The sequence below is a fragment of the Alternaria burnsii genome (assembly GCF_013036055.1).
Source record: "Alternaria burnsii strain CBS107.38 chromosome Unknown 750, whole genome shotgun sequence".
Taxonomy (NCBI): domain Eukaryota; kingdom Fungi; phylum Ascomycota; class Dothideomycetes; order Pleosporales; family Pleosporaceae; genus Alternaria; species Alternaria burnsii.
In genome coordinates this window covers 2,916,645-2,939,560 of record NW_024066108.1, presented here as the reverse complement: position 1 = coordinate 2,939,560, position 22,916 = coordinate 2,916,645, and the positions used below count along the sequence as shown (strand labels likewise).

The 22,916-nt window shown below is 50.7% G+C and overlaps 10 protein-coding genes across 10 annotated transcripts; 5 read left to right on the top strand and 5 right to left on the bottom strand.

Annotated features, from left to right (window-relative positions):
- Window positions 1-290: 290 nt before the first annotated feature.
- GT037_002432 (mitochondrial 54s ribosomal protein 10 18) lies at window positions 291-1,337 on the bottom strand (the record flags this gene model as incomplete). Its single annotated transcript, XM_038927479.1, has 2 exons — window positions 291-806; window positions 858-1,337. 2 exons carry the CDS (start codon window positions 1,335-1,337, stop codon window positions 291-293), a joined length of 996 nt encoding a protein of 331 aa, XP_038790771.1.
- A 935-nt stretch (window positions 1,338-2,272) lies between these two features.
- GT037_002431 (uncharacterized protein) lies at window positions 2,273-2,823 on the top strand (the record flags this gene model as incomplete). The annotated part of the gene is made up of 2 exons (XM_038927478.1): window positions 2,273-2,769; window positions 2,820-2,823. The coding sequence occupies 2 exons, from the start codon at window positions 2,273-2,275 to the stop codon at window positions 2,821-2,823; spliced, it is 501 nt and encodes a 166-aa protein (XP_038790770.1).
- A 532-nt stretch (window positions 2,824-3,355) lies between these two features.
- GT037_002430 (uncharacterized protein) lies at window positions 3,356-3,568 on the top strand (the record flags this gene model as incomplete). The annotated part of the gene is made up of 1 exon (XM_038927477.1): window positions 3,356-3,568. One exon carries the CDS (start codon window positions 3,356-3,358, stop codon window positions 3,566-3,568), a length of 213 nt encoding a protein of 70 aa, XP_038790769.1.
- A 1,019-nt stretch (window positions 3,569-4,587) lies between these two features.
- Window positions 4,588-5,841, bottom strand: GT037_002429 (plc-like phosphodiesterase; the record flags this gene model as incomplete). The annotated part of the gene is made up of 1 exon (XM_038927476.1): window positions 4,588-5,841. The coding sequence occupies one exon, from the start codon at window positions 5,839-5,841 to the stop codon at window positions 4,588-4,590; it is 1,254 nt and encodes a 417-aa protein (XP_038790768.1).
- A 413-nt stretch (window positions 5,842-6,254) lies between these two features.
- GT037_002428 (uncharacterized protein) lies at window positions 6,255-10,143 on the bottom strand (the record flags this gene model as incomplete). Its single annotated transcript, XM_038927475.1, has 6 exons — window positions 6,255-6,362; window positions 6,721-7,135; window positions 8,286-8,526; window positions 8,573-8,746; window positions 9,091-9,554; window positions 9,623-10,143. 6 exons carry the CDS (start codon window positions 10,141-10,143, stop codon window positions 6,255-6,257), a joined length of 1,923 nt encoding a protein of 640 aa, XP_038790767.1.
- Window positions 10,144-10,959: 816 nt separating this feature from the next.
- On the top strand, window positions 10,960-12,582 carry GT037_002427 (uncharacterized protein; the record flags this gene model as incomplete). The annotated part of the gene is made up of 1 exon (XM_038927474.1): window positions 10,960-12,582. The coding sequence occupies one exon, from the start codon at window positions 10,960-10,962 to the stop codon at window positions 12,580-12,582; it is 1,623 nt and encodes a 540-aa protein (XP_038790766.1).
- A 1,291-nt stretch (window positions 12,583-13,873) lies between these two features.
- GT037_002426 (uncharacterized protein) lies at window positions 13,874-15,259 on the top strand (the record flags this gene model as incomplete). The annotated part of the gene is made up of 3 exons (XM_038927473.1): window positions 13,874-14,353; window positions 14,413-14,873; window positions 14,932-15,259. 3 exons carry the CDS (start codon window positions 13,874-13,876, stop codon window positions 15,257-15,259), a joined length of 1,269 nt encoding a protein of 422 aa, XP_038790765.1.
- A 395-nt stretch (window positions 15,260-15,654) lies between these two features.
- GT037_002425 (gtp-binding protein 1) lies at window positions 15,655-17,657 on the bottom strand (the record flags this gene model as incomplete). The annotated part of the gene is made up of 3 exons (XM_038927472.1): window positions 15,655-16,991; window positions 17,039-17,543; window positions 17,601-17,657. 3 exons carry the CDS (start codon window positions 17,655-17,657, stop codon window positions 15,655-15,657), a joined length of 1,899 nt encoding a protein of 632 aa, XP_038790764.1.
- Window positions 17,658-18,267: 610 nt separating this feature from the next.
- On the bottom strand, window positions 18,268-19,918 carry GT037_002424 (indoleamine-dioxygenase family protein; the record flags this gene model as incomplete). The annotated part of the gene is made up of 4 exons (XM_038927471.1): window positions 18,268-18,438; window positions 18,488-18,948; window positions 18,995-19,305; window positions 19,476-19,918. The coding sequence occupies 4 exons, from the start codon at window positions 19,916-19,918 to the stop codon at window positions 18,268-18,270; spliced, it is 1,386 nt and encodes a 461-aa protein (XP_038790763.1).
- A 1,667-nt stretch (window positions 19,919-21,585) lies between these two features.
- On the top strand, window positions 21,586-22,659 carry GT037_002423 (uncharacterized protein; the record flags this gene model as incomplete). Its single annotated transcript, XM_038927470.1, has 1 exon — window positions 21,586-22,659. One exon carries the CDS (start codon window positions 21,586-21,588, stop codon window positions 22,657-22,659), a length of 1,074 nt encoding a protein of 357 aa, XP_038790762.1.
- Window positions 22,660-22,916: the final 257 nt, after the last annotated feature.

Sequence of the window (22,916 nt, the reverse complement as noted above, 5' to 3'; positions counted from 1 at the left end):
AATGGCTGATGTTAGGCTGCACAGCCACTTCCTACTATGTGCATGCCGGATAACGACATCGTGGCAGAGCTAGGGACGACGGTATCTGAGCCTATCTATTAATCAATGGTGCCAGTGTTGGTCAGCGTAGCGAGCGTCCAAGGAATGTTTGGTCTGGACAAGAATTCGTAAGCCGATGGATGCACGTCAGGTCATTGTTCTGCATTGCGTCTCCACCCACTATAGTAGTAGGTCCGCGTGGACGACTACTGATTATACACATAGTATGATACATGTTCCGGTGCCCCTCTCTAGAATAGCTTGTTGTCCGCGCTCGCCTTGGCGGCATCTCTCCTCGCGCTCTGCTTCTTCCTGTCTTTGGCCTCGCCTGGCGGCTTGAAGAACAGACTTGGGCTCTCGCCATCCTTCATGAGGTAGTTCAAGTACCCTCTATGTGCTGGATCGCGGTAGTATTCAATGTCTTTTCTGCCAGTCGCATCAGGCAGTCTGTACTTGTACTTGGAACCAATCTGCTTCATGACAGCAGCCATGGCTTCGTTCTTCTTTTCTTCACTGGCTGTCTGAAGGGCGCTGAGGATAGGCGAAGGGATCTTGGCGGCTGGCAAACGGCCGGTGAGAGCGACAAGGTCTGGTGAGGCTTGAAGAGATATCGTAGGGTGTGTGTCGCCTCGAAGGACGCGCTTGATGGCTGTGGGGGAGTAGAAGCGTGTTGTTACGCTGCCGCCGAGAGCTTCAATGCGTGCGATAGCGTCGGCAGAGGCGCGCGAGACGACGATGTTGATGGGTGTAGTCAATTGCTCCGGATTCTGCAGTCACAATTAGCATCCATGCAGCGGGCGTAAAGGGTAGATACATACTCTCGCCAGCAACTTGACGCCATGCCTCTTAACGCCATGCAAACACCTTGATTTGGCCAGTTCCTTCATAGTGATGGGTTTCTTGGGGTCTAATCTCCCTTGATTGATCCAATCCTGAATTCGGTCCAGATTGATCGGCGACATTTCCACCTTGAAGGGGTTGTACTTCCCCCGCCCTCGCTCAGGATTGGTGATCCATTGTGGTGTCTGACCTCCCTCAAAACCTGCCGGGACTTTGCCGTGTGCGTGCTGACCCTTCTGACCACGTCCACCGGTTTTTCCCTTTCCTGAAGCAGGTCCGCGACCTCGGCGGATCTTTTTATTGTAGGCGCCTGAATTGTCGGAGAGCGAAGACAGAATGGACGCGCATCTTTGCTGGGCGGGCCAGAGAAATGGGGCGATCAATGCCGCTGTAGGTGCTCTTGAACATACAGACAGTAGATTTGAGGCGGCTCGGACCGCTCTTAGCCGTGGTGGCATGGCTGTGGATGGCTATCCTCCTGTTGGCAACAGACTCGCTGGTGTTGAGCGGATGCGAAGATTCGATGATGAGTCAGCATCCATGTCCGCGGGATCTAGCCTTTCTCGGATGTTAGCCCTGTGCAACCACGCCGCAACTATAGTCTTATCTTCTTGTGTCACTCTTACGATTAATTCTCAGACTACTTCTTTCCAATCGTCTGATGGTCCTCGATAATGGTTCGTGTTTTTGTGCCTCCGGGTGCAGGTGAGTTTGGTGACTACATAGCATCTTGAGCGATAGCTATTCACACACACAACAAGGTCTCCATTCAGCCATACGCGAACAAGAAGAACCTTTTTGCGCAAACGAACTAACTGCAACTATCCTGTTGCCGCCAACAATTGTTGCTACTCTCCTTCTGGGTCGAACTATAACCAAAAGACCATTGCTGAGTTTGCCGACAAAATCTGCGTACTTCTTCACTAGAGCAGGTCTTGGTACAGTCATTAACGTACCTACGATGGTTTACTTGACGCACCGTGAACGTCAGCTGGATGAAATGATCCTTCGCTACGAAGGCATTACCCCGCCAAAATACCAGTTGTGGCAGAGCAGCCACGGCTTCACGGGCGATGATGCTATGCTTGCCGGAGGAATTGCAGGCCTACTCATTTCCTTTAGGATGAAGGGTTTGAATAGTATTTCAGTTGGAAAACGTCTGCTTGGAAGGCTCGGAGCCGTCTCTACAGGAACGTGGGCCGGGTTATTGGCTTTTCCATTCCTGGGACTGAATATGGATCAACACATTCCATCCATACAAAGGTCTCGTTACGAGGAGGCTGTGGCTTTGCGTAGACTTAACGACGACCCGAAGTTCAACAAGTCTTTAGTCCATGTTCCCATGCTTGCAGAGCGACACTGGAAGCGAACGGTTATGGCTGAATAGGAAGCAATGTCATTCGCCTCCTTGACAAAGGAGGAGAAGACTGTGTTGCGCCCCCACATGGCGTTCAGTTGGCTGGATACTGCCAGTCACAAATTTGTGACTACTATCATAACGAATGGCCATCGCGTGGAATGGAAACTTCCAAGGGATGCATCACCAGCGCAGAAGAGAGACTATATCCTCAGAGAAGTCGAATGCGTCGCAGCAATGTTCAGGCCATTTTCGCTCGATCACAGTGAGGAATGTATCATTCTAAACCACATATTGTTCGATTTGACATCTGGACTACCTGAAACAGAAGATTGGAAGCATCAGAAGCAGTTTTATATGCACGATTGGCTGAGCTTAATCGATGTGGCAAGGGGAGAGACTCACGTTCCAGTAGAGACTATGGAACAACTGCACAAGTACAAGAACGGGCTTCTAAAGCAGGGAAAATCCAAACATGCAGCAGCAGCAGAAGCACTTATACGGGACTTTGAAGAGCGTGCACTGCGGAACAAGTAAGCCAGAAGGTCTTCTATACGACACTCGGAGGCACGCTGGAGGAGAGTTAGTATCTGAATACCGTCATGCTACTTTACTGGCAAGCTGATATCCAGCGGGCCAAAGCTGACGCCGCTCGCTCTATGTCCCCACCTGCGCACGAATACGTATCTTTACATCATATAAAGTACATAGAGCAGATATGAAGGATACAGGAACAGAGTGCAAGAGCGCAAACATTAAAAGGACGTAGCCTAGTCAAACAATGTCCTCATTCTACGCACGTTATAGGTGCTACAGAGAAATTGCACTTCAATGATCAAACACGTACGCACGCGCACATACACACAACGTTGGAAACCTAACGCCTATTAATCATTGTATTCCACGCATTTACACCTGCGAATAGTGCATTTTACGGCACCCCTGAACTCCATAATAGATGGAATTCGTATCCATTCACGCACTGACCATGTACATTGTACCCTCAATCTTGCGTTCAAGTACGTTTTCCTGAACTGTATATACTCAACAGCCACACGCCACAATCGAACTAATCTATAACGTCTGCCCACTCACCCTCTTCTATCCAAAACAATTGAGATGTCCGAAAACAACAATGTTGAAGACTGGCGAAAGGTCACAGGCATTGGCACTGGTCAGAAATGGGGCGCAACTACACAGCAGTCCACTGATGGGCGCGCATGGGGCATTGCAATCAGCCAGTCGGTCAACGAAAGCAAGCCGCCGCCTTCTAAAGGGTTGAATGCAGCGGCTCCTTCGTTCACCCCTGGCAGCGTCAAGTCGAAGACGTAGGTGGTATGTACTTTGGTGGAGTTTTACTATGGCAAGAATTGATATCTAGAAAGAACAAAAGCTGTAAAATCGGCGTTTCCAAATCTCACCTAAGTGCATCGTCATCGTACGCGCAGGGCTTGAATGCTCCCGGGTGGTCTCTATTTTAGTCCTTCCTCCATGACTTGGATCTTGAAGTCTCACGCATCTGTCGTTAGTCTCTATGTACACTAGGGTGATGCATGTACGACAAGTAAAGCGGTAAGCGAGCAGGTCAGACTTTCAGTGTGAATTGTTTGCACTAAAAGTACTGCACAAATTCACGAGATCTATGACCAAAATTTCCTGGAGCCCGACCTGATCCCCCTTGTTGGATGTATCCAAGGATATCCCGAGAAGCGAAAGTAGTCACACCTACTAGCAGCGTTGTTCCAAGGTTTTCTTATCAAGAAAAAATTAGAAACAGCCCATTCTACAAGAGCTACCCTTACAACGTACTTGATCTCGGCCATGGCGTAGACTGGGGTATCAGATACCTCCATGATCCTCGCTCACGCTTGTCTGAAACTACCACGGTGACAGGAAAGCTCCTGAGCCGCCTCGACCCATTAAATCATAGAGTAGCATACTTTAGGACTTCCAACCCATCTTTCTATTTGTGTCCTATTCTTTGAATTCAGCAGACCGCGCAGCAGCTATCAGTGTAGGAGGTCACAATATGGTAGAGGGAAGCAGAGGGAGAGGCGAGAACCGCGCCATGTTGCCTGCTACGAGGTTTGCACTACTGTGGTGACTCAGATTGAGATAATGTTGTAACTACGTAAGTGGTAATGCTTATAAAGTTCCTGTTCTCCAATGTTTCTTTGTTATAAGGTTTGACTGTATAGTTGCTTGCCATAGTCAACGCTTGGAACGGTACTAGATAGGAAGAATGATCACGGTTGCAGGTACTTTTGGTTGTATTGCTTGAGTCAATACTATCTTCAATACTGTATCACTACTCCATTACCCTCAAGGTCTATATAAGGCTCTACTACGGCCTATAACCCGAAGCAATTGGCATAGTAAGTGACTGTGGCTGGCCAGTCCGAGAACATGCCCAAGATCTTTACATCTTGAGCAAGCACATCAAGTACTGTGTACATATCGCCATCATTGTTCGTAACGTTGGCGACGTACTGGTAGTAATATCCACCGCCCTCAATTTGCAGCCATCCAGAGCGCTCGAACGACCATGCGACCATGTCCAGACCATGCTCTTGGCAAGCGATGGCATATTCCGACGGGACGATCTTACCCGCATCATCCACCTTAGTAAGAGCGAACATAGCAGGTGCCATAATCTTAACACCGCGAGCAGAAAGTTCAGGAATGCTAGCCGTAGCGTTGGCGTAACCTTCAGGAGTGTCAACGCGTTCGTCGAGATACACAGCTTGTACTCCGAATTCAGGCTCGTTATCAATCCAGTAGAAAACGTCGTCAGGAAGGAAAGACTGGAGCCACACGCGACTTGGATCGATGCCGTACTCGCGAAACTTGTCAACCAAGTCTTGAGCATACTGCTCCTGTGTGTATCCATTAAAAGGCATTTCAACCTCAGGTGTCTTGAGCTCGGGAGTGTACTTTAGGCCCCAGCTGTCCACCAAAGGAATGTATTCGTCAACTGTCATGAGTTTGGGGCAGTCTTGAGCGTAAAGATCGGTGCGGAAGTAGGGGGTGCCGTCCATGTATTCCTCAACTGTGGTGCCGTTGGGGTTGAAGCCATCCATCTTGCCGCAAAGGGTACCAAACTCTTCCAGTGTGATGTCCGAGGTGCAGCACTTGGCTGATGCAGCGGTGCCATTGGTGGCGGGCGAAAACGGGGTGGTGCACTTGTCGGCGAGTGTAGTGTTGAGGATGTTGGTTGTGGTGTGCAAGTCGCATTGGGCGTGGCGGCAGACGAGTCGCTTATCCTTGGTAAAGGCAACATCGCATTCGATCATGCCGGCACCCATACGGTGCGCAGCCTTGTAGCTCTGGAGAGTATGCTCGGGGAACTGAAGTGGCGCTCCACGATGCGCGAAGACGAAGTCCGATGTCTTGAATTCTTGCTCTGAACAACTCTCAAGTTTCTCCTTCAACGGACCATCGTCCATGTTATCGACAAGATAGTACGGCCGAACGCCTACTTGCACGTTGAACTTCTTGTGCCCGTGGCCATGACCATAGCCGTCTCCACCACGAGGCGCGATAGCAGGTACAGCAGCAGCGGAGGCAAGCCCAAGGAGGACGGAGGTAGCAACGAAAGAGCGCATTGCGACGATTCTCAGCCCAGAGATTTCCGGGAACCTGGGAAGTCAAATGGTTCCTGCAGCGTAAGCATACTGGCCGTCGTGTTTGCTTCTTATCTGTGCCGGAGAAGCGCCAGAGCTATACAATGCCTCGGATGGATCAAATACGCCGAAATATCACACGCCGCACGGTTGGAGGTGTTCGAGCTGAGCTGCATAGCTACTGCACGTGGTGGAGCTACCCTAGCTCGAAGCTCTTGGCTGTGCACAAAGGCTGGCGGAGGATGAGATGGTTATGGAAAGCTATTCAGGACGGGTTAGCTCGCCAAGCTGCCAAGTTGTCACGTTGATCAACGACGCGATAAGATACGCGCGCTGGTACAGAGGGCGGAACAAAACCTGATCAAGCCGCTAGCGAGAGCTTGGGTGCATGTCTCTTATGCGTCATTGTCGTGTTGTGTCTTGGCCGCGTTTTGCTTCTTGGAGTCGTGTACTCCGAAGAAGCGGTAGAGCTGGTCTGATGTCTTTGCCCTTGTGGGGTTCTCCTGTTCCCTCGGTCTATGGTATGAGAACCTTCATCCGAAGACGTTGGATTCAAGTGACTTATACATCAAATTGTACCACACCTTGAGGGATGGATGCACTGTGGTTACGCTGAAGTGCTTACGAGGGTAAAATCTGGTGGACGTTCCGGAAGTCAAACTTTGGGTGCAATCCAGAAGGAACGAGCTTCTCAGTAAATTTCATGAGTATTCAAGATCGCTTCGCATCTATTCCCGAGAAGCTACCGTTCCTACGATTACGATCTTTTGAGAAGCGTCCTTGCACACGGACGCGTCACGACGCGTTCCCTTCCAGGTCGACCCTCCCCGGTAGTTTGAAAGTGCATCTGGATTCACCAACGTCAATGTTGGTCGAACATTGCCAGTTTGGAAGAGTGATGAGGAAGTCTCTTGGAGCCGTGATATTTTTGATAGGCTGGAGAAGCTCCTTGTTATTTTGCTCCCAGAACTCGCCATAGCATCCCTGCCAAAGGTCCAGGCAAAAGTAGAACTTGATGTGTAGTCGGCGGAGGCCAGTCATGTTGCTTAAGCCGTCCCAAGACCTGTACCACTCGCGTCGGTGATGGTCAGGCATTAGGTTGACATTGAAATACTGATGGCGGTCAAGATCCCATTCAATGTTGAGATTGCTGATCTGCGCGATGCGTTGAGGTTGGAAGAAGTAGGAGAGATAACCAGCTGTTGGGAAGTCTTCCAAGTCGGTAGAGATGAAAAATTCGTTGGCTCTGTAAAGATATTCAACGGCCTCGGAGTAGCTGAGAGTATCAGCTGGTCAGTCTCATGCTAACAAGGCGAATGCTCATGTATGTTGGATGTATGACTTACATCTGTCGACAGGTCCTAAGCAAAGGGAGTGCCAAATGTAGCCTCTGACCGGGTGGGCAGGGCCTGAGATAACACGTGCAGTTCCTCAGACCGCACCGTCGAGCAATGAGCTTCCCATCTGATACAGTCGTATGTATGGGCTGTTCTCCTAGGGCCTTTTCGTAGATCATACGTCGAATCTCCAAAGGTAGCTTGTTAATGAAGGTAGACTGAGTTTGAGCAACCGTCAATTGGTTCGTTTGTAATTCGCTCGAAACAGAAAGAGCGCGCCTGCGAGGGGTAGGCATCATTGGCGGTTCTATATCGAAAAGAGGAGATCTTGTTCTACCATGCCGATGGGGCAGGAACAGCAGTAAACAACAGATGCAAGGCGAGCAAACTGTCCACAGGATGCACTTGGAGGTCTGCCACATTGCTTTCCGTAGACATAAACCCGTCTGATTGCTAACATCCTTCAACTTAGCCCTGAAGCGATTCGGCATTGTTGCGACAGCTAGCAGTCGGGGTCGAATCGTGTGGCGCGAGAACGTCCGGGTGGATAGCCGCAGAAAGCCTCGCAATGCCAGACTCAGATGATCAAATCGCCTTTTCTGTGTTCGCTGCTGACTATTGGCGCGGAATGCTGAGGTAGTCTTGCGTGAGATTGAAGGGATGAGGAAGCTGCCATAGGGCAATGGTTGTGGCGCAGTCCAAGCCCCACTAAGCAGGTAGCCGCGATGACGATGAGGTCCGAGAATGCGCTAACCATGTGTCTTGACGAAACAACTAAGATTATCGAACAGCTTGCCTTCTACATAGATTTTTTTCACTTTTTCTTGCAGTTACAACCTATGGTGTAGGATACAACACATGACTCCAGCTTTCGCCACAACATCTACAGGTTGAACACAGCACTGCGATTCTTGCTTCGATCGGCCAGCCGTACAAATTACGTTTGATTTATTCAATCTCTGTGTGGCATTGAGATCTCCCTAAACTACACTGAACTAGATGTGAACTCGAGCAACAGGTGTCCCACTCCCAAATGTAACTCAGCCTAAGTGCGCCTCTGCTTCTATCTCAATCTTCATCGTCTTGTACAAAGCTACAACCTGCACAACTGTCATCAGAGGCCCGTGTTTCTTGCATCGTTCCTTCATGTTGCGGATGATCGGCTCCGCGATGTCATCGAGGGGCACAGTAATGTAGATTCGCGTCCTATACACCTGGTCCCAACCCGTTCCACCCGCCTGGCAAATAGCATGTTCGACGTTATCAAACGCCTGGTCAACCTCTTTTGAAAGATCATCGGGATATTCCTCCGTCGTACGGTCCCAACCACCTGAGCCTGTCAGAACAAGACAACATGTCCAACAGAGTGAAAGTACCTTGGCCAGACACCTCGATACGATTGTCGATGCGAACTGCCTGGCTGTAATTGAGATCTCGCTTGGATCGCTCGCCGAAGCCAGGGTAGTCGAAGTACTGGAGGTGCGACATGATGGGAGAGATCGGAATGAGGACCAAGGTTCTGCGAACTTCGAGAAGCGCAGCACACTGGTCTGTATACCATGCGCAACCACCTTTATACATCCAACTAGGTGAAACGAATAGCCCAAGGGATTTCTCTGTTGTCGGCAGCAACTGTGCCACTTGAATTGTGCCCAGAAAATATTTGTAAGCTCTGTTCAGGCGTCCCAAGGAACTTACTACAAATGAATGAACGCAGGCACGATCGGCTGCATGACAAGACCTTGGCATAAGCTGCATGTTACATGAATTATCATCGTACGATTGGTTCTCGATCGAAACTTGGTGATAGCGACATGCTCCACATATATTCTTGACCGGAAATATAGCGAGCTTTGTCGTCCCCAAAAAGATCACACGTTTCAGTCTTCGTCACCTCCAGTACCAAGGCCATCGTCTAGTACTCTCAGTCTCACTGTGCTGTCCCCCATATCCCAGTCCGTCCTGCAACTCGGGTACGGCAGAATGACCACAGCGTCGCGTGGCCTCTTGACTGCCCTTACACTGTCCAGCAAAATGTCTTCCAATTCTACCCAATTAGCCTCCCAAAGTTGCTGCGGGCTGGGATCAATCAACATGACTTGAAGATGCCTCAACCCTTGCATACCCGCTATTATTCCCCAACCCTTCTCCCAGTTGGCCGTGTCTTCGCGGTATGCGAGGCGATTGGAAGGGCCGCGACGCAGATATGGGAGCGCGCGAATGGCCCAGCGCAGATGTAGCGTGCGAATCGAATCGAGACGTGGCTGCGGAATGGAAGAGGGAAGGTAGAGCAGATGCGTGATGTGAAGGAGAGAGAAGGTATGCGCACTATAAAGATATGGAATAGCCTCGGAGTACCTAATCCCAGCACTTTGTCAGTCTCCCCAGTGCTGTCGTAATGATAGTCAGAAGAAGGTAATACATACATACGTCTACAAACCCTCGCTATAGTCACACCACCACTATACAGCCTCGCGCCTTTCTTGCCAAATACAAGCACGCGACACATGTACTCCCTACCGTCTCCCTCGCTATTGCAGAGAAAATGCCCAAACCTCTTTTTCTTTGTACTCAACGTCAGATGCACGATCTCTGCGCCCATGACGTACTCATACACCATCCGCCTCAACTCAATCGGCAAACGCGCGAAGAAGATGCTCTGACCTTGGGCATGCGTCCGCGCATCAACCTCGACATCAGGTTCAGATGTCAAACTAAGGGTTGATTTGCGCGGACGCACGGCGCCGTGCTGCGGTGCGGAAGATTTCAGCGCAAAGGGATTCCGCGACTTGGGCTTGGATGATGACGACTCGGTTGATGGAATATCGTGAGGCGCCCAGCGTATGCCAGGTAAGCGATCCAAGAGAAACTTCTTGGGCTTCATCGTTGAATTGGGACGAGGATGTGGGTGTGAGCTGGGGAGTATGGGCGCAAAGAGTGGCGGCATGGTATGACCTGCCCCCTTTGCCGGGGCAGGCGCGTCAGGAGACGCTGCGGCTGAGGCGTGCCCGGAGTGGTGATGGGTTGATGGCGGATACCTAGGTAAGCGGGGTTGGCACGCGTTGCTTGTTCCGAACAAGCTTCGTCTGGGGGCGTGGGGAAGCTTGAGTGGGTCCTGGACGCTGTAGATATCTTCGCTACTCCAACAGAGAGTGCATCAATATGCTTATTCGTTACATGTCCTTGCTTTCTGCCTTTATATGCTACGAGAGCAATGTGTGTGCTTCACGCTACCTAGGTAATACTTGGCGATTGTGTGAGAAGTAGATGGAATTCGCATTTCGTCGCTTAAACAGGTATCGCGTCTCCGCTGTTGCGACCGACATTACCACAAGTAATCGATGCTGTACATTTCTGGATAGATCCATTGTTCCATACCATGAACTGAATCTTGGCAGTGCCGTGAAGCTATCACACTCGATTTTAGCAAACTCGATAGCGCCCAAATGGGTAATTTATCCGCCTGCAATTTCAGGCCGCCAGACCATGTCTAGAGATCGGAATAAATGGTGAGAACTTCGAAAGAGATTCCAACTCTATGGTCTCATCTGAAGCTGCAAGTGAATAGCTCTCGGTCATCCGGGCGACATACCGGCTTTCTCGACCGCCACGCTTCTTTCGTACTGGTATCCCAGCACAGCCACCCTTGTCCAGTCATGTACCAAGCGCCTTTCCCAGGGCGTAAATCAGCTTGTCATTGACAAATCTCCACACTAAACTCCAGCCAAAACTCTTTGTCATCTCCAGGCTAGAAGACAGCATCATGAGGAAACGTCTTCGCGCTTGTGAAGAGTGCCATCGTCTGAAAATCAAGTGCGACATTAGCAGTGACCCTGACGCAGCGAGCTGCGGAAGATGCACGCGTAACAACCTGGAATGTGTTCCAGCAGCGCCGCGACTACAGCGCAATCGTATCCAAGAGCTCGAGGCGCAGATACAAGAACTCAACAACTTGCTACAAAGTCAAAGCACCAGCAGCCCTACGCCGAGTCGTTCGCCTGGAAGTATCACCACCACAACGCTAGGCAGATCGCCCGGTAGCCTATCCGATAACCACTACGATGGTGTGTTATCCTTCCTGGACGCCCGCATTGCGCCTGTCAACCAACAACGCCTGCTTCACCTTTATGCGCATCAAGCGGGGGCGGCATGGCCCGTCGTACGCCTGTCGATGGACCTGGACCATCTCCGTGCAAAAGCTCCCATTTTACTGCTCTCCGTCATGGCATACAGTATTACGCAAGAGGCGCAAGGCGTAGACATGGAAACGCACGATGAGCTAGTGCGCGAAACGATGCATATTCTGGGCGAGGAGGTCATTGGTAGGGGGCAGAGATCCCTTGAGCTTGTGCAGGCGCTACTCGTAGCCACGCTTTGGAACAAAAGTACGCGGAGAGGTCAACAGGGGAGCTGCTATCAGATCCTGCAGCTAGCCGCCGATATGGCGATCGATCTGGGCATCGCAGGATTCGCTTTGCAGCCCTCTCCCGTGGCTTACTTCTCCCGGCATGAGGATACAGGGTCGCTCGAGGCACGGCGTACCTGGCTAGCCTGTTATGTGGCATTGTCAAGCTCTTCGATCAGCACGCGCCGGCCCAACCCGTACCCTTGGGATTCTTATCATGAAGAGTGTGTTCTGTACCTGGAAAGCCAAGGAGATGCTTCCGACATGCTGCTTTGTCAGATTGTCCGTATCACCCAGCTGAATATGGAGATTTCCACCCATCTGTGTCTTTGTCAAATTGCCACCTTTGTGGATGGTAATGATTACAACACCTATGCCGTAATCGATACGCTAAAGGGCAAACTTGATGCATGGGCAGCTCAGATCCCACCTGCCCTTGCAGCATCCCACACGCTAAAGGTCTGGTGGCATGTAGCCATGGTTCACCTGCACGAGCTTGTGCTACATACACCCACAAACAAGGCATCGTTTGCAGCACCATTCATCCCAGGCCGTCTTCCTATCAAGGACTACCCTAAGCCAGCCAACATCATCGCTCCTCTCAGAGCGACTCTCGAAGCCCTTGTTCAGAACTGCCACGCAGTCCTCGACACCGCTGCAGAGATGGATCCAGCTTTGGCTGTTCATTTGCCGTCATTTTGCTTTGCACCTACCATTGTTTACACGCTCTTCGTGCTCGTTACTGTCATGGTAGCCACGACCGACCCAGGAAATACATACGGGCAGTGCCTACCAAAAGACTGTTTTCGCATCGAAGACTGCGCACTAAAGATGCGCAATCTAGTCATGTACATGAAGGTCGTGGATCCGACACTGAGTTGTTTTACCACACGTATGTTTGATGCGACGAGCTGGCTGGAGGAATGGTATAACGATTATACCGCTATTCTGCAGCGATATGAAGCAAACCTTGTCAATTGAGTAGAACATGAAGGGATTTAATAGTTTTTCACTCACCAGTAGTCGTATCGTCACGGTCAATTTTGGCCGCTGGGAACGGTGAAATCTTGCCGTGGTAATTCGTGATTGGTACATACATAGTCGCTCATGCATAAGTGTGATGGGTGATTAGGCGGGTTTTTGCCGTCCTCCATCGGTGATTATTGGCCTTCAGCCTGCAGCAATGACGTTCCAAGCAGCGAAAAACGTCTCTAGATATTTTCAAATTGTTGCTCTGCTGTTGATGATGCAACACATGGACATTCGAAATACACATGAAGCAGATCATTACTGACGTAGGCAACCTGCCCAAATCTCGCCATTCCTTCCGCGCACGCTAGTGACGGTATGGCGGAGTCTCCGTTCCTGCATGAAAAACGCCCTGTGCCGGTGCTGTATTGCTGCATCGACATGTGACGCTTTTCTTTCCATAGATCGTCTTCCATACGCACCTCAACTTCATTCGTCGTGATGTACAGTTAATGTGTGCATGGAACGATAATCAAACAATTGTGTACATAGTCACATGTTTGGACACATGTAGCAAGTCCTCGTGATACTGAGCGGCCCCTCATGTGCATCTTGCTCCCTCCCGAGGCCCCTTCTCCCTCTTCTCTTCGCGATGTTCGCCCCGCGAAAGAACCGGAACTGAGGATATCACAATGTTATTTTTGGCATATACGTATGTACCTAGCAGCGATCTCTGGCGAATTCTAGCCGTTGCCCCCGCATGCGACCATCGTTGCAAGTCCTACGTTATGTCGGTTGTGACTGCTGTTGCTGCAAGAAAGTGGATACCGGCCAGATTTCCCCACCACGCTCCCGCAAGTACCCCTGCTGATTCGCCACTTCGTACACAAGGAAGGATGAATAGGGCTGTCAGATCACCAATATGCTTGGCCACCAAGGGCTATCAACCTCGAATTTACCTGGGACCATACCATCACAGTGCTTGCAGTTAGGCAATGATGCTATATTTGTCGCACGCTGCCTTGATCGTGCACTTCCAGATACGAACGTGTGAGTCTTGGCTGCGAAGTCGTAGATGTCATGGAAGTAAGCACGCAGGAGTCAGGCAGCCGGTGGTTTTGGTGTACCTGTGATGGTGCTTGGGTATAGTCTGGAAGAGGGGATGAAAAGGTGTATAAAAGAGGTGGTCCCTTGGGGATGAGAATAGAGCATCACAGCAGCGCATCTTCAAGCTTCAGTCTACGGGATCATTTCTACTTCCGCATCAAAATCCTCGTTGCTTCTTCTTCTTAGATACTCTACCATGCGTCCATCCCAAATCCTCTCCTATGCCACTCTGGCAGGCGTGAGTGTAGCCCAGGGCGATCTTGGTGCTCTTCTGGCTTCACAACCCGATCTTAGCACTCTTCTTGAGCTGGTCGGCCTTGTAGATGGTCTAGCTGACACTCTCTCCGCTGCCTCCAACATTACCATCTTCGCGCCTACAAACGATGCGTTCGCAGCCGTACCACGCGATGTGCCCGAGGGCCAGGCCATTGAGAACAAGAACGACACTATTGCCATTGGTGCCCTGCTCGCCAACCACGTCTTCAAGGGCGTATATCCCGCCAGCGTCATTACTGATATCCCAACATTTGCACAAACCCTCTTGGACAGTTCGTACGTAAACGGAATCCAACCCTTTTCCAACTTCACTGGAGGAGCATACAACGAGCTTGTCAAGAACGGAGAAGATGTCTGTGTCATCTCTGGAGAACAAACCATCTCCACTGTTACTGAAGCCGTAAGTACCAATCTTTATACCTGCTCCATGTCTTGTAGTAACACTAACACGAGAACCAGGACATCATGCTAGGCGAAGGCATCACCATCCACAAAGTCAATACAGTCTTGTCCTTTGGCGCACCTTTCCAACTCTTCACTTATCGCTCGGGCTACTTTGCCATGAACGCCGCCCTTGAAGCCGCCCAGCTCGCCATCGACTTTGGCCTCTCCGGCCCTGAAGCCACCGGTCTTAACACCTCCGATTTTACTATTTTCGTACCTACCAACGAGGCCTTTGAGTCCATAGGTTCCGTGCTCAAGTCTGCGGACCAGGCAACCCTGCAGGAAGTACTCAAGTACCACATTATTCCTAGCAATGTCATCTTCTCAACTGCGCTGGGTAATGTTACGGTCAAAAGTCTCCAGGGTGCGGATTTGGTCTTCACAGTTCTTGAGGATGGGAGTGCGTGGGTCAACGGTGCGAAGATTGTTTATGCAAACACTATCCTTTTCAACGGTGTTGCGCATGTAATCGACAGGTTGGTCTCCTGCTCTTCTTACGATAGATACGACATGCTAATCTTAATCTCCCAACAGTGTTCTAAGCCCTTTTGCTCCCTTCGACCGCGCATCTCTCGAGCCCTCTGCACCAGCAGCCGATCGTGTCGCTTTCGAAGGCGCAACTTCCGTCTCTGAGCTCCCATTCTCTAGCGTTTCTCTCGCTTTCGGAGGCGACCTCATGACTTACACGACTACACCAGAGCTCCTAATAACCGTTGCTGCCGTTGCTACGCCTACAGCCGGCGTCAACGCTACGACTACAGACTCACCCATGTCAACCTACACTGGAGGTGCGATGGGAATGCTGCCTGGTGCTGGTATGGCTGTCGCTGGAGCCATCGGCATTGCTGCTGCTCTTGTTTAGGTCACTAGAGCATAGAAGTAGTCAGGACTAGGATCCGACGAACATGTTTTCAAGATAAACGCAGTATATGATACGCGTTTCTGGATGGCATAACATATAGATCTCATTCGTTTGTCGATTTTTCTGATAGCGAGCGCACTTGTGGTTGTCTCAGGTGAGAGTGGAAGTTGGGAACTAGAGCATATTTAGTAATCATGTTGGAGTAGCATACCCTTACCATAACGTCTAGTCAACAGAGGTCTTGTAGTGGAAGAACTTCATCATATGAATTTCAAAAATTATGAACAATTTGAATGTTGAGATTGTTAATATGGCTTGTATCCAGCATTACGGGATTGACATTAAGCTTGTTCTTGACAAGATGGAAGATATGCAGCCCTTCGTATAGCGGTCCATCACGAGGCTTCAACCTTCTTACCGTCCGGCTGATTCTCCTTCCCCTTCTCATCTTTATGCAATTCGGGGTTCAGCGGATGCTTGGGGTCGTAGCCAACCCTCTTGACAATACCCAGTCCTTTCGTCCTGCCTTCACGGAAGAGTATTCGATCACCTACAGTCAAGTACTCAGGCCGCTGTACAAAACGGAAGGCTACCTGGGCTCGATCACCAGTACGGATATACTGGCGGTCAATGTCTATTATTGCACAGGTCTGGGACACAGGACCAACATGTAGCATAGCCTGGTACTTGGTTTTGATGGTAGTTGCGTGTGATAGGATCAAAACTTCGGCAACAAACTCGCGGTACACCTTGGGGTTGGGGAGAATACCAGTCGTTGGATCAGGCTTGTCAGCTTTGTGCAAGACGACCATGCCTTTCCGTACGTCTTTTCGACGAACGTTGCGTAGCGCAAGACTACCAGACTGGCCAGCGGAGCAACCAGGGACTTGTATCCGTTTTCGCTCAATGGAGCGCACCTTTGTCGTTTGGAATTGGCCAAGACTGTCGGGACCGATCAAAACTGTATCGCCAGAATGAATGACGCCAGACTTTACAACTCCTGAAACTACAGTACCGACGAACGGAACCGAGAATGTATCGTTTACGTGAAACTCCAACGGCGCAGAGCTGTCGTAATTGCCATGGTGGGGCAGCGCATTGAGGAACATGCGTACCAGGTCCAGATTATGACCAGTGACGTTGGACACTTGAAAGATGGGGCATATGCGACTGGAAACAAATTGGGTGGCGGTGTTGATGCACTCCTCCCTGTTCTTGATGAAGATGGGAATCTTTCGCGCGCCGGGAGACTTGAGGATTTTGGTGAGCTGAGTAATGGTCTGCTCGAGGATTTGTGGAGGACATATGTCGATCTTGGTGATGACCACCATGACAGGCACGTTGAGCGCGAGTGCAATACCTAGATGCTCTTTGCTCATTCCGACCAAACCGTTGTTCGCAGCGATCATCAAGAGACAGTAGTTGGGCTCGCTGGACAGCAGGCCGAAGACTGTCGTCCGCAAGTACCGCTCGTGGCCTGCAAGGTCAGTGAAGCTGATGACTTTGGCCGACCGCCGTCCAATCTCCTCCCAAGTAAGTTTTCGACCCGCGACGTTGGACACAACAACTTCGCTCTTGCTGTCGAAGCCCATGATCTCCATGCCGACTGAGCTGGTTCGACCACTCTCGATTTCGTGTTTGTGGCGGAAGAGGTTGACGCGCGCTTTTCCACGGCCGTCGTCGAGGCCGCCTTTAACAAGGACACCCAGCATAGTGCTTTTGCCTGCGTCGACTATGTAGAGTTAGCGTCTATCCTTGCTCATGCCTGAAGAAACTCACCATTTCCCACCACTGCTATCCTCGTCTCAATCACGTCGTCGACACTCTGTGGCTGTTGTCGCAGGATCATTTTTCCACTGAATCCAGTGTCCTTGGCATCACGAGGTCCGACTTCAACGTCACCACCAACATTCCGCGTCATGAGCATTTTGTAGTCTGCCTTGATCTGCTCACAGACAGCCCCTATCCTTTCCAATGCGAAATCCCACTGACTCTTGGTGAAGCCCATGGAATCACCGCTGTCTTCCATACCTACATCGAACAGAACCTCCCCATGACCCTCTGCCAGACGTTCCTTGATGTGCTCAGCTAGTGCTGCAACGTTTTCCTCGGCAGGGTCGGTAAGGAGCGTCTTGAGGCGGACATGCGTCTTGTTGTCATCGGAGAGACCGAGCTCGTCCAAGATGCTTAGCTCGTCGTGGTCTTCGAGGACGGCGGGGGCTTGGCCTGGCGGTCGGCGCAGCGCTTGCTGCTTCTGCACGTAATCGGCAAATTCGCTGAGTGCCTAGTGTGTCCGTCAGCTGGAATCAAGAAGCGGGCTGCTTCCCACGCTGCCACTTACAGATTCTCCCTTCCGCCGCTCAGCTGGACTTTGTTTGGGCTCATGCCGTGAAGCCATTTTGTAAGAAAGAGCGCGTGGTCAAAGTATATCCCGAAGCTGTTGGTAGCGATTGGGTGTACGTGGGATGCGTGGTGATAGTCGTGATGGATGTGGGGTTGGGGATGTCAGGACGTGTTCCGTATAGTCCGCCGTATTAACAAGACGTTTGGTATTCGCGGTAATCGGAAGAGGTGTGAATATTCCATGAGTTGTCTGGCAGCAAGCATTCGAAGGTGGCAAGTGCTGGAAGGCGCTGTGACGGATGCTGCTAGGGGAAGCTGGGGCTACTTATCGATAGAAGCAGCCGTGGACATGACGCCGACACTCGCGCGACGGCGCGTCTTGACTCACCTACCACCGCTCCACTCATGACCCTACCATAGCCGACCATGACCGCAACGCCACCCCTGAGCACCTTCTACAGTCATCGTCTATCGTATTTGCGCCCTCGCGTCGCTCAGCTTCTGCGCTTCAGCATCCAAAAGGGCGAAATCACGACATATCACCATCAGGCAGCACTTCAAAAAAGGCGCACGCAGTGGACAACACTTGAAACATAATGTGACATGTCGTGCTGGCTAATCTAGAAAAATAACAATCGTGGAATCATTTGCAAGAGCGCACCCTCTCACGATGCAGCAACACCCCGCTCTCCGCAGTACTTCTCCACCTCCTTCCTCAGCGTCTCGCGCTGATGGTTGACATTGTCCATGATATCGCTAACACCCTTGACCGATTTGCAGTACTCGGATGTCTCTACCATCTGTCTGAGGACTGCTGTGAGCTGGTTGGGTAGCCACTGTTGCGCGTTAGTAAAAACAGAAGAGTCCGATCAAGAGAGCACTTACTGTCACGATCGGGCTGCCGCCCGTCGCAGTTGGGTGCGATGTGTGCTTGAGGATGTATTCACGCGTGAAGCACCAATGCCGCCAGCGGAAGTCGCGCACCTGATCAAGAGCTTGGAGGTACAGTGCGGCCGATACCGAGTCGCCTTTCGCAAACTCGCGTACACCAGACTGCTGAGCGCAATCACGGACAGCCTCCAAGAACTCGCGGTGGTTACCAGGGCGGTACTGGCGGAAGTCTTTCAGGATGTCTGTGAGGGGCGTTTCTGGCATCTGGACCTGGAGCAAGTTGTCGCACATGGGAACCATGCTGTCGTTGGCTCCCGACTCGCCGCGGAAAGACATTGGCTCTTCGCTCACTCCTTCATATATGACACCATTGGGGAACATCGACTGCGAAGTGATACCGAAGATGAAAGTACGGAAATTGGTGTAGCCTTGAGGCTTGCTACGGCCCCACATCGCTGATGTCGTCAGTCACGAACGTGTCCCTTGGAGTAGTTTACTCACTGTTCATCACGCCATTGACCTTCCTGAGGCCACCGACCAGAGTACGAAGACCGTCGTTGAATCGCTCTCGGTCCTTGGCCAGGCAGCTCTCAAGCATCTCAGATGCACCTGTAACAAGCGCGCCGGACTCCTTGACCATGGCGATGTGAACAAGAACAAAGCCTGCCTCAGATGATGTGGGATCCAGACCATGCTCGAAAGCGCGGATCAAGCGAAGGTTATCGTACTCGAGGCCCTTAGATGGGTCTTTTAGGCGGTAGTTGAAGAGCGCATAAGATCCGGCGTACTCCATGAATGGCTTGAAACCAGCACTACACATAAAGATATCAGCCAATGTTACTTCGGAATGGATTCCCAAAGGTTGCTGCATATAGAGCTTCTCTGTAGGGGTCGCTTGGCGTATAGTTGCTCTGCCAAGATAAGGGGAGCTAACAACAAAGCATAGGCATCGCGTGAAGGTCGGAAAAACATGCCCACTTACATCTCAGCGACTTTCACAATGGGAAGCGCAATGCTTCTTGGCAGCGACTGTCGGCCCAGCCCGTACTCCTCTCCCCGTACATGCCTCTCGTGGCAGGGCTCGAAGAGATATGCAGAGGCCAAGAAGGAGTAGTCACGGTACAGGGCATTCATGACGACAAGGTTATCGCGATACTTCTCTACTTCTGGCGTGAGGTCAGGAAGCTCCTTGAGTAGTGTGTCGCCGAAGGTGAAGTTGGCCAGCAGACCCGGCTCCCCTGATAGTGTCTTGATAGGCATGCGTTGCAAGAGGGATTCAAGAGGGGCAAACTCCTTTGGCAGCTCAACGATGGGCTCTTGACGAGGAAGGAAGCCACGCGTGGTTGAGACCATGAAGGCGGGGAGGGTGTGGTCATCGGGACGTGTGTCCGTCATGACAGGAAAGTCAAAGGTTGAGGATGACATCGTGCAAAGAGCTACTGGAAAATGAAGTCAAAAGAGACTGGAGATGATCGGACTTGGATGCTGGAGGTCTGATCCGAGCGCCAGATGGTGGTGTTGAGATGAGATGCTATAAAGCTTCTCACGACAGCGACGACGAGCTGCTTATATCTCGTGGCCGGAATAAAAACCGGCCATGGCCGGAAACCTACCGTTGAAGAAGATAAGAAGTACGTAATGACTGGATCATTTGTCTCCATCAGCAGACTTTGACCCGATGAGATCCCCCAATGCTCGGCCTCGATCTTGAAGCTCCCCCAGGCGTCCGAGATGAGTTGGGGTGGTATGCTCATCGTTGCCAAGACTTGGGTACAGTAGAGGAAGAGGGCTCAGGCAGCGCAATATGGGTGGTATCTCTATCGATCGAGGCTTCAAAAGAGTCACCAGATTGAAGTGATGATACAAATGTCATGTTTTCCAGCTTTGAATGGAGCATGCGCCGTATCGTCTAATGGCTCTGTTCATGCAACCCACGATGGAAAGGTAGCGAAGTGGATCACAAGGATTCACGAAACATTGAATGTAATCACAGCAGTAATCTCATCTCCATACAGAGGCTGAATAATCATGAGAAGCGACTAGCAATTACAATATTGTTCCAAGTGTCAGTCTTTGAACCTGGCAACGACCATGCCGACTATGGCGGTGTCAGCCTCTTGTAAATCGGACCGAATTGCACGATCGTACAAAAACAATGGCCAGCACATGTACAATCATGGTAAATCGCCCCCGAAAGTAATCTGAGTGAAGCATCTCTCAGGACTTGTTTGATGATGCACGATGTGGTTTCGTGAAGGCGGTCATAGTTGATGACCATTACGAGTGGTAGCAACGGTTCGGTTGGGAACCAACCAGAATAAGACCGAAAGAAGGACCGCAGGGAGCCGCAAATCGGTGTTAGATGCGCACTCAATTCCGGCCTCATGATCAGGACCATCAACAAGTTGTTGCCTTTAGACATACACAACATCAAAAATGTTAAACAAAACTCATGGGAAATGACTCTGTATGCGTTCTAGATGCACTTTCGACCAAGATTAGACCTCCCTCGCCCTTCTGTAGCCGCAGCTAGGCATTGCAACACCAAGTGTCTTCAATTCCGGCCTCGTATCCCTACACGAAAGGAGCCTCACTAGGCTATCGTAAGTCTCCAGGGCTGATGCAGGCGATCAGAAGCTCACTGATAACGATTTCGCCTGTGCGCACGCTACACCGGAGTTGAGCCCGACAGTATGGGCAAAGTTTTCCATTGATGGGTTCGGCTCGTAGCTAGGAGGTCACCCCATAGGCAATTTAGAAAGCTCCAGACGTGTTGCAGTTTCAAAATGGCTCTGAACTGCCAGAGACAGGGCTGGAGAGCGCAGTACTGACAACTACGCCACGTATCGATAAGAGAATCGCGACATCGCAACTCCAGTGGCGAGACTCATCAAGCGACACCGCGAAGTAATTTATTCCGTAGACTCCTCTATGAACTCCATTCTCTCGCGTGCAGACTGTTCATAGAACGCTTCATGTTAATGTCTACCAGTCTTTAGGTGCAACGGTAGCGGATCACTGCGAAGTATCCTTACGTCTGTCGTGATCCTAGCGGAGCTGTGAGATACACGACGAGGTCATCTCTACCCACCATGGCAACGGCCGACCTTGACCAGTCAATGCTCTATCCCAAGATCACAACACATATCCCAGATATCGTCGAGCATCTGCACCGCTTGAACCGCGACCCTAGTTATCCCAATGTAAGCGTGGCCCTGGAGCCTGTACCCTTTATCGGTACAGTCAAGCTCCATGGTACGCATGCAGATATACTCGTATATCCTGATGATCGCATCGTCTTCCAGTCGCGAAACATCCCCGGTCTATCTGTTGCAAAAGATAACCAAGGTTTTGCAGCGACAATGTTGAGCAAAACCGATGCCATACTTCAATTGCGAAACTTGTACTTGGCACGATGGAGAGAACTCAATCCTAACGCAACGATTGAAGAAAGTTTGCCCGTGCTCATAGCCGGCGAGTGGATAGGCGAGAAGATACAAAAAGACGTCGCCATCGCCCAACTATCCCGCCGATTCGTCGTAGTGTCAGTTAACATCAATGGCCGATGGCAGCAAGACCAGGATTACCCTGATATCAATTTGTCGGACCATGATATCTACAACTCGTCAAGATGTGGACAGTTTCACACAACACTCTACCCAGAAGACATTGAGCGCACAGTATCCGAAGTGGAACGCATGACCGAAGAAGTCGCTGCGCACTGTCCGTTTGCAGCAACTTTCGATATATCTGGTCCGGGCGAAGGCATTGTCTGGAAACCTGTTCCGCCTCATTATAATGCCACCCCCGCTTTATGGTTCAAGAGCAAAGGCGGAAAATTCAAACCCACATTCTTCCGCCTTCCAAAACAAACCGACACTACGGACACAGTCAAAGAGAGGCGCAAAGTAGCCGCAGATTCGGCAGTCGCGTGGTGCTCGCAACAGCGATTAGAACAAGGCTGGGATGTGCTGCGAGAGAAGGGTGTGGAACGAAATGTAAGAGCACTGGGAGACTTTTTGAAGTGGATACAACTGGATATACTGGAAGAAGAGAAGACGTACATCAAAAGCTTTGGTGTTGATGAGGCAAGCTTGAAGATTGAAATTGCCAAGATTGCGAAACCATGGTATAGGGCGAAGCTGAGGCAACAAGACGAGTTGTGATGTTTAAAAGATCAAATGTGGGTCACAAAGAGGCGACATACTGGGCACCTACAGTGAGCCATGACTATGGTTTGATATGGCTTTTTCGTGTGTGACGAAAGCTGCCGGCTTTCGAAACGACATGCAAACTGGAAGCCACCCTTACATCGATCACTCTATACCTTTGTTTTCATGAATCGATTACATGTCGTTGATAGCTACTCGGCTTCTGTTCGATGTTTGCTTTCCTTTTGCTAATCTGTGCCACTTGTGTGCTT